Source organism: Impatiens glandulifera, chromosome 8 (genome assembly GCF_907164915.1).
Source record: "Impatiens glandulifera chromosome 8, dImpGla2.1, whole genome shotgun sequence".
Lineage (NCBI taxonomy): Eukaryota > Viridiplantae > Streptophyta > Magnoliopsida > Ericales > Balsaminaceae > Impatiens > Impatiens glandulifera.
The window spans coordinates 46624704-46635022 of record NC_061869.1 but is presented as its reverse complement, the minus strand read 5'-3'; the positions used below and the strand labels follow the sequence as shown (position 1 = coordinate 46635022).

At 33.9% G+C, this 10319-nt stretch overlaps 1 protein-coding gene across 1 annotated transcript; it reads left to right on the top strand.

Annotated features, from left to right (window-relative positions):
• Positions 1-623: 623 nt before the first annotated feature.
• On the top strand, positions 624-9256 carry LOC124911968 (peroxisomal acyl-coenzyme A oxidase 1-like). The gene is made up of 14 exons (XM_047452513.1): positions 624-811; positions 1176-1284; positions 1376-1437; positions 3271-3480; positions 3599-3686; positions 3783-3945; positions 4689-4887; positions 5496-5693; positions 6739-6870; positions 6955-7078; positions 7674-7784; positions 7863-7932; positions 8452-8635; positions 8825-9256. Exons 1-14 carry the CDS (start codon positions 674-676, stop codon positions 9032-9034), a joined length of 1998 nt encoding a protein of 665 aa, XP_047308469.1. The 5' UTR covers positions 624-673; the 3' UTR covers positions 9035-9256.
• Positions 9257-10319: the final 1063 nt, after the last annotated feature.

The following is a 10319-nucleotide window of genomic DNA, read 5'->3' as shown; positions in this document are numbered from 1 at the left end:
CCAATTTAAATTATGTTAAAATAATATCATAATAATTCAACTAACCAAAACTTAAATAAATTATGTTTTCATTAATTAAGACTTTTTTAATTCAATAAAATTCCCCAAATAACTAAAATCAAACAAACCCAAAGAATAAGGATAATGGCTTGGAAAGCGTGCCAATCCTTATTTGAATCAATCCATCTGCCAGTTCTTGTCGGTTACTTTGTATGACTTGGTTATTTTCAAATTTCAAATAATCATATTTATTTTAGAAATTTTAGAAAATTTTTATTTAATTTAAAATGATTAAAATTAATAAAATCTGAGGTATTTATCATAATTATCATCCCAAGATATTTAAATTTTATTTTAAAATAAAATACTTATGATTTAATCCAGTAACATAGTATTTAACAGTTAAGTGAATATATTTTTTAATTTAAAAAATAAGTACTATAATACTCAATGCAAACCAAACAAGCTCTTAAAATTAAGTATTAATACTCACTTACAGTATACATGTTGCAGCTGAATTCGTTAAGACCATTTTGCAGAAGAGGCGGTGTTCTCTTGAATCTTGCTGGTACGTGTCTATCTGTCTATTTATCTATCTATCTATGCATCTTGAATTGAATTAGGGTTCTTACATGCAATTTGATCTGCAGGAAAGGAGGGGAATATAATAACAATGGAGGGAATTGACCACTTAGCTCATGAGAGAAACACGGCTCAGTTTAATGTCGACGACATGAAGATCGTCTGGGCAGGCTCTCGCCATGCCTTCCAACTCACTGATCGCATATCCAAGTTCGTTGCCAGAGATCCTGTAATTTCTCCCACTCATATAGCTTTCTTTAACACTAACTTCTACACTATATAGCCATCCTGAGTCCTGACCGTTAATTAAACTGTTTCCTTAATTCGGTGTTTTGAATTTGAATTATCAATCTTTGGAACACAGTTGATAACACTTTGTAACTTCTCAGGTTCAGGTTCAGGTTCAAGTTCAGATTCTTATGAGTTCGTATGCATGCGTTTAATAGGCTTTTCTTTAGTCAACTTTGTTTTAGAGTTGCAAATCTGGTGGATATAATTGAAAAAGAAATTGATTTATTCTGTTGATTGATTGCCCTCTCATGTTGATCAATTCAAGTGATTTTAGGTTGTTGAAACTTCATTTTGCTTTATAGGCTTTCCGCAAGGACAATAGAGCATCTCTAGTCAGGAAGGATTTGCTTAAAAATACTCTAAGGAAAGCTGCTTATGCGTGGAAACAGATTACGGAGCTTCGTCTTACTGGTATTGTATCACTATGTCCGCTTGTGTTTGTGTAAGGCGATTATCAAGCAATGATTTTTCTTCCATAACAATGAGACTTTCATCATTGCAGAAGAAGAGGCATTAAGTTTGAGGTACTTTGTGGATGAACCTGCTTATGCCGATCTTCATTGGGTATATTCTTGTCTAACTTGTGTATTCATTTCCCATATTGGGCTTATCACATTAATGATGTCTACATTTGTTATGTTTTTTTGGGGGATGACTTATTGTCATTTAATTAAAATCCCAAAAGGGAAGAAAGGTACAAAGTTTTGAAATTAGGACAAAACAACCCTTTGTCCTAATTTTAAAAGCAAACAAACCTAGGAATTAAGAGTTCAACCCTTAGAAAAAATAAAGCATACAAACAAACCCACAAGAAAATACAGAAAGCAAACAACACTTTTTTAACAAAACCAGCAACATCTTGAGTATCTAAAAACCAGCAACCAAGCATCAATTTATATCTCACCTTGAACATTGCTTCTTTTGTATCCCCATCTTTGACAAAGCTCCCAATTCCTTATAGTAATTGAAATCCTTCTCCATGTGTGAATAAGATATAAACCATCAACAACATATCATTCCAAACATGTTCTTCATTTCTCCTTGTTCTAGAAACATTCTAGCATTTCTCTCCATCCAAACATGATACATAAGGCATCCATAGAAGCATTTGAATAAATTGGCCTTAAATGAGTTTTCTTTAGTCTTTGAAAGCACTAAATTTCTTATACAACTCCAATCAAACATGGAGATTTGTAAACTAAAATTGTTGAGAAAATTTCCCCTTTAATAAAGTTATATTCATCAAATAAATGAGAGATTGACTCTTCACAATCAATGCATAGAACACAGCTAGTGTTAGGGATAGTCATGAACCTGCTCAAACGATCTCTAGTCATCAGCCTACCTCTATGAACAAGCCAAAGCGTAATCTGATGTCGAGGTATAATCCTAGAAGACCATTCGCTGTGATGCCACTCCACAATCTGCCCTCTAGAGCGAATGCATTGCCATGCCAAACTAGAGCTAAATTTGTTATTGATCTCAACCTTCCATTCATGCACATCAGCCTTTCATGAAATGTTATACGATTAACAGCCTGAAGGATTTTTGTCCATCCGGATTTAACCTTAGAATATCATTGCATTGACCTTCCTTAACATTACGCACGGTTGCCAGCTGCTGTCCTCTTCTTATTCGGATGTTTCCAACTTCATATGTTATAAGGAGGGATACTCCTTCGAACCACGGATCATACCAGAATAGAGTGCTTCTACCATCGCCAAATCTGACTTGATATAGCAGTCCCGCACTTTGTTTCAGTTTCAGGATCTTCTTTAACGACCAGGACATGTTCTCCTTCACCTTGCACGTCCAGATACTTCTCTCCACTTTCAGGATTCTGGAATCTGGAATGTACCCATTTGTCCCAAAACGAATCTTTCTTTTTTGCAATCGCTCAAAAGTGTTTATAGGTTAACGCTTTCTTCCATTTCGTGCAGTTTTTGATACCGGGGCCCCTTCTTTCTACATTTGTTATGTTTGTAAAAAATACAATGATCTAGAAAGTAATCTGAATCATTCTCCAAAAGATGATATAAAATAATGTGGATCATTATCTAAAAGATAATTTTTATGTCAAATGAAACAAAAGTCACACAATAAGCTGGATCAGGACTCAAAATTAGTCTTTATACAAAATGAAGCCAAATATCACACTATAATATTGAATAGGGTGATTTTCCTATGGAATGGTGATTGTAATAGAAATTGTTACAAAATATGAGTTTTCCAAATAGACTCAATTGTCTAATTTTTATGCATTTTCCACATAAATTATGGGTGGCAAATGTTGGCTTCTTCAAAATTAGTATATCTTTTATAGTCTTAGTTTTCTTTTTCTATCTTCAAGGTTCTAACATGGTGGAAAGAAGCTCTTACTTTTTTCTTGTCATATAGGGAATGTTTATACCAGCCATTAAAGGACAGGGCACTGATGAGCAACAAAAGAAATGGTTACCTTTGGCATACAAAATGCAAATCATTGGCTGTTATGCACAGACTGAGCTTGGCCATGGTTCAAATATTCAAGGTCTTGAAACCACTGCATCCTTCGATTCCAAGACTGACGAGTTTGTTGTTCATAGTCCCACTCTTACATCAAGCAAAGTATGTCTTTTCCTTAAATCTTGTCTGGGTCCCTTGATAATGGTTTTACAGTTTTAATGCTTGTGCATTATATCTTAATCCTTAAAAGTGTTTCTTTAATTTTAATGTGTATGGATAGTGGTGGCCTGGTGGACTGGGAAAAGTAGCGACGCATGCTGTGGTTTATGCACGTCTTATTACAGATGGTCAGGACTATGGAGTGAATGGTAACTATCACACTTCTTTCTGAGGCAATGGTTATAATTCATAACTGTTTCAATATAAATTCTATGATTGTCCAACTGGGTCTAAATCTTCTCCAGGTTTTATTGTCCAAATACGAAGCTTGGAAGATCATACACCTCTCCCTGGAATTACCGTTGGTGATATTGGAATGAAATTTGGAAATGGGGGTTATAATTCCATGGACAATGGTGTTTTAGTGTTTGATCATGTGCGAATTCCAAGAGATCAGATGTTGATGAGGTACTTTTCTATGGCATGTTTACTTCTTGAAATTTTTCTAGTTGTTCAGAATTTTATGAAGGAAGAGACTATTCTCTAGGAACAGTATTTTATATATCCCAATTTTGTATAGGTTTTGAATACTGGTTTGATTAGATGTTTCATTTTTTCATTTCAAATGGAAGAACTTTAGAATTTCCATCAACTTAGAGCCTGTTTGATGTGTATTATTTCCATATAATCCACCGTCCCATTAAACGATTGATAAGAAGTTAAATCACACATTCAAACCATTAACTAAAATACCCTTTATTCCTTTTAAACTATATTTCTTATAAATTTAAGGTCGGGGTAAAATAGTAAATGAACCTATAACTAATATAATTTTTTTAAACCAAACATCAAACATGATTTCTTCCAAATAATCCAAAGATCAAACAAGCTATTAGTTTGTTTTGTCCAGAAAGTATTGTTTATTTGAAATATGTGACAAAATTATATGGACAAGAAGAATATAAATCAAGGTTAACCTTGTGAGCTGGTGAGATGAATTGATTTCTCAAATATCATTTTTTTGATTCAACATTTCATTGTAGAGTGATGATAACCAGGTTAACAGTTGCTTCTTTTTCACAAGAATATTTGGTAGAAGGGGCTAGAGCAGGGAACAATGGATACTGTAAAAAATTACATAATTGTTGATCACGATATTTCAGTGAATGATGTAACCAAGGGATATTCCGATTTGTCTTGGAATTCTTCAGGGTTTCACAGGTCACAAGGGAAGGGAAGTATGTACAGTCTGATGTTCCTAGACAGCTGGTGTATGGAACAATGGTATTCATTCGTCAGACGATTGTATTTGATGCCTCTTCCGCTTTATCCAGAGCAGTGTGCATTGCTACAAGATACAGTGCTGTTCGCAGACAATTTGGTTCACAAAATGGTGGGCCAGAGACACAGGTAACCACATAAATCTAATCTTTTATGTTATTAAGAGATTTAACATTTTTCTGTGATGGTTGGCAAGAGACTTAGATGAAGGGGCTTACTCCTCAACTCTCATGTTTGATTCTCATTGAAAACACCAGATTGAAATGGGAGGTCATCACTGACCCGGACTCTTGGTTAAAACAAAATAAAATTCACGTTATGAACTAGATGATGGATGTTACTAAATGATGTATAGTCTTCCTGTTGTTTCCTAATTAAATACTAAATGATGGATGTTACTAGTGCGAAATAGAGCTCGCTTATAGTTGAGATGTTTGAGATGCTTCTTTGGGTGTGACTACATTTGATAAAACTGAAAGTTAAGTGCTGAATATTTGAATACTGAATTAAGTGCCAAATGAGTCAAGTATCTGAAAAATAAAATTTGAATAAACCAAATGAATGTAATTAAATTTAAGTGCATAGTATGTATGTTGATTTGACGTAAGTGACTAATTATCAGGGTTTTGTCATTTGGATGCTCTTACTAATTCCCCAAGTTAAATCATTAAGTGTTCTTATGCAGATCGGCCGAAACCTAAAATATTTGAATCTGCTGCTTGTTTCTTGGTCTTCAGGTGATTGATTATAAGACACAGCAAAGTAGGTTATTTCCGTTACTTGCTTCAGCCTATGCTTTCAGATTTGTTTCGGAGTGGTTGAAGTGGCTGTACACGGATGTAACCCAAAGATTACAAGCCGGCGATTACACTACGCTGCCTGAAGCTCATGCATGTACTGCTGGTTTGAAGTCATTGACCACTACTGCTTCAGCTGTAAGTAATTTCACTTTTAATGTTTCGTATTTTGTTGCCTTCCCAGAATTGTTGTATGCATGTGGAGATTTATTTTCGAATGGGTTTGTTCATCTGCCAAGAGATAATGATTAAGCTTTTCAATAAAAGCTTCACCTTTTCCCAAAAATGAAAAGAAAGTATTAATCCAAGAACTGAGAGGAAGACTAATTTTCTTGTGTATTATTTCTTATGATTGTAAATGTACAAGATATAGACAAAAAAAGCAACAAATAAAGAGAGAAATATAATGAGCAACATAAAAAGGTTGCATGGGGATTAAGCAAGCATGTTACAAAAATAAATTTGAGTGGCATTTGAACATTTAATTATATACAACACACTTTGTAATGGTAGTAAGGAAGTTGTAGCAGTATAAGGATGGCATGATAATTAGTAGAGTAAGTTAGTGGGTTAGTAGCTTATAGATAGTGGAGTATGTCTTATTTGGATTAACGAATGAAATAGTATTAAATCTGGATTAACGAATGAAGTAGTAGCAAAGAATGGGGACTGATCCCGATTAGATGTTATCCAATCCACTACACATGTAGTTAGCAATGTAACTGATTAGATTAGTTATGATATTTTTGTATTCAACTAATTCTAATTTATGACTGTATTTTTTCTTTTCAAAATGAGAACTATTCTTGTTTCAGCGTCTCATTAAAAATTCTGTAAATCTTTTCATTAGTAATACAAGGTCTTTTCCTTTCCACCAAAGGAAAAAAAATATGGATTATCTCTCATAGTGGCTTAGGCCATCGTCTCACCAACAATTCTTCTTTAAATCCTAGATGTCTAGGCTGGTACGTAAAATTTCCCCTCAACTTGTTAGTACATACATCCCTAGACGGCCACATAGATCATTGAAGTTAAGGGAGAACAATTTGTAGTGAACCTGATTTTCACGGTTCTTAATATACAAGAAAATAAAAATAAAATTTTGTTGGTATATGAGAAAATTATGTGCTTATCCCTACTTGAAAGTGCATATTTCATTCAATTATGATTTTTTTTCCTGCAGGATGGTATTGAAGAATGCAGGAAGTTATGTGGAGGTCATGGCTATCTTTGTAGCAGTGGTCTACCCGAATTATTTGCTATATATGTGCCAGCCTGTACATATGAAGGAGACAACATTGTTTTGCTTCTACAGGTATATATCTATCTTTGTTTGTGCAACTTTACATGTTATATCATTGATTTCTCCATGCTTGCATTTTTCTTTGCCTCCTTACAGGTTGCGAGGTTTCTCATGAAAACTGTTTCACAACTTCCTTCGGGGAAGAAACCAGTGGGCACAACAATAGCGTATATTGGATGCATAGAGAAGCAATTGCAATTTAAGTCTGATGTTCAGAAAGGTACCTCTGCATTTGCTCCTTTTGTCTATACATGTATCAATAAAAAAATAACTGGTGACTCAACGAGTATCAGGTGTTCCAAAATAGGCTCATCTGTGTAAACCTTTACTAGACCATGGTATGAATCAAATAGTTACAGAAGTTCCAAACATAACTCAATTGCAAAATTATTAAGGGTAGTTTTGGAAGGAAAAGGCAACCCATCCCTATTTTGGATGGACATTCTTTCCCTTTCCCTTATACGTATAACCCAATAGGCGATAGTACAAAATATTTCCTCATAAGATTGAATTTTAGGCTATGTTTGGTTAGCGTAGAATTGGAATTCAGGGTTCAATTTCATTTGGCAATATAGTACAAAAAGGAGTTTGTCTCCAGACAAACTATCTTGAAATCCTTTTTAATTCCCTATAGATAGGGAATTAAAATTCTAATTTAATTTCCAATTCTACCAAATGACTAAAATAGTCCACTTTTTCATGAAACGCGAATTTCGAAATAACCGCACATATCAAACAATGTAAATCTCAAATTATCCTCAAACTGATCTCACATGTTTAATTCCTTCTTTCAACTTAATCCTTTGAACTCACAGCTGAGGATTGGTTAAAGCCTAGTGCTGTGCTGGGAGTGTTTGAGGCTAGGTCTGCTAAAATGTCTGTAGCTTGTGCTAAAAACTTGATCAAGTTTTCGAATCAAGAAGAAGGTTAGTTCTTGAATATTTCTGCATTTACGGTTATATTAGAACATTATGATTATGCATGTCTGCCCTTTTCTTTATCAGGCTTTGCAGAACTCTCGGTTGATTTAGTGGAGGCTGCAATTGCTCATTGCCAAGTGATCACTGTTTCCAAGTAAGTTCATTAAGTTTCACTTTATTCCCACTATCTTCTATTAGAATAATTTATCTTTGTAAAAGGATAGCTTGTTTGGATTTAACCTAGGAGTTGAAGGCTAGATAAAAATGGTCGGAAGGAAAAATGATTGGGAGCACGACTTTGGGGGAGCGACTCGTACAGCGAAAGTGACCTCGCTCTTATACAAAAGAGACATCGTTGTTATACAAAAGGGACGAGGTCTCTTTTGTATAGCAGCGATGTCACTTTCGCTGTACGAGTCGCTCCCCCAAAGTCGTGCTCCCTATGATTCCTCAAAAAAAAAAAGATAGTAAAAAAAGATAGCTCGTCTCCATACAAAAAGAAAAGAAAAAAAAGGATAGCTTGTCTAGAGACAAACACATTGTGCTCCTATGACTATATGATATTATTCTTTTGCTCCTTGTTTTTCTTATTTCTTTTTTTTTTGTTGTTGAGAAAATTGTTTTCTGATTTCATACCTGGATGGTTTCTGAGCTAATATATATTTTTTTTCAGATTTATTGAAAAGTTGGAAAGTGAAATTGTCGGTGATGGAGTTAAGCAACAGTTGGAGGCCCTCTGTTACATCTACGCTCTCTCTCTTGTGCACAATCATAAAGGCGATTTCCTTGCAACAGGATGCCTCACTCCCAACCAAGCTGATCTTGCTAATGAACAGCTTAGATCTTTATACTCTCAGGTTTCTTTCTCTCTTCTTTTGGGCTTGAATAATTTAGTGTTAAAAAGACATTATTTTTGATGATTTGAAGGATGTGATTAAGAAGTAGATGGTTGATTAGAAAAACAATCAAACTAGACATTTGACAAACCATTCCCTTCTAACCAATAGTTCTAGCCCTTTTTCTTACTTTGATTTGATTTTAACTAGGTTCGTCCCAATGCGGTTGCACTTGTGGATGCATTTAACTACACGGACCACTTTTTGGGATCGATTCTTGGGCGTTATGATGGTAATGTGTATCCGAAGTTGTATGAGGAGGCGTGGAAAGATCCTCTCAATGACACCGTTGTACCCGATGGCTACCATGAATATATTCGTCCCTTATTGAAGCAACGTCTTCAATTTGCCCGACTATAGAAAGAAAAAGTTTATTAAGTGTGTGTTTTTGGACCATAGAGGCTTAATTAATAATAATAGACTGTTTCTAGCAACAATAAATTGTCTAAATTATTGATGCTGAATTGGGAAGAATTGTTATGGATATTGTTTTTAACGATGATAAAAGGTCTACATTTTGTATGTTTATTCTTGTGAATGGCTTAAGATAGTTAAAATATTGGGTAGAGTTATTATTTTATAAGCATAACCAAATATCAAATTAAATCATTGTTTGGATAGTAATAATATTTTACATTGCGTAGATCATTTTCAAAAAAAAATAATATTCTTATAGTTTAAAGTATTCATCTACAATGCAGTCAGTATTTTCATATTTTTTAAACAGAATTGAAAACTTTAATAACGATCGATTACAAAGTTATACAATTATCTCAGAACAAGAAAGACATGGTACAAGAAGGAGAATGAGATTATCTAATAGGGACCAACAACAAGATTATTCAAGGTTTAAAAAAAAATCCATTTTTTTTTGGTTTGTGTAGATAATGCAAGACCATAAAAAAGATGTTACAAAAAAGTAGACGGGCTACCATGGCGGGGAGGGCCTACCCACCAAAACCCATCATGGTCCATAGCGGGCTGAAAATCCCAACTCAACCAAACTTAAGGTGGGTTGCAAGTTAGGTGGGTCAGTCCGCGGGTTGTCTCATTACAAATAAAAATTATTAATAATTTAAAAAATAAGAGTTTAAGAACATGATCAAATAGTCATAATACACACCAAACAAAAGTCTTGTCTATCGTTACACATTAATTGACTAAATAGTTCAACAAAGTAACTAAAATTTGAAAAATTCATAAAATATAAATTTTAATAAAGTCATTTTTTTTTAAATATCATCAATCGATATATAATTCATGTCAAATCATTCTCCATCATCAAATTTCTCTTTAATGTCTGCATCAACATCCTCTAGAACATTTGATCATTGCTTGGATAATATTGATGTAACTGTTACGTTGCCTTCTTGATTTTTATCTACATATGAAATATACAAAAATGAAGGTAGTTAAAAGTTCAAATCAAAATAAACTAATATATGAAGTCAAAAGTCACAAATAAGTCAAGAATATAATTAAAAATTTGTAAATAAAATTACCGATAGCATATACATGTAAGCAATTGCGAGTAAAAATAAGAGTTTGCACATTTTCAGGAAGAGTGGAACTTCTATACTTGGTAAGCACCCGAGCACCAATGGAAAAAGTTGATTCTGATGCAACAATAGTTATAAGAATAGCC

What these genes read in the sequence shown, in the direction of transcription:
- LOC124911968 (XM_047452513.1), top strand. Translation starts at nt 674, where the DNA reads ATGGAGGGAATTGACCACTTAGCTCATGAGAGAAACACGGCTCAGTTT. An exon ending in AGTTCGTTGCCAGAGATCCT is followed by an intron (nt 812 to 1,175) that starts GTAATTTCTCCC and finishes TTTGCTTTATAG; the next exon opens with GCTTTCCGCAAGGACAATAG. An exon ending in GTTTTCGAATCAAGAAGAAG is followed by an intron (nt 7,785 to 7,862) that starts GTTAGTTCTTGA and finishes TTTCTTTATCAG; the next exon opens with GCTTTGCAGAACTCTCGGTT.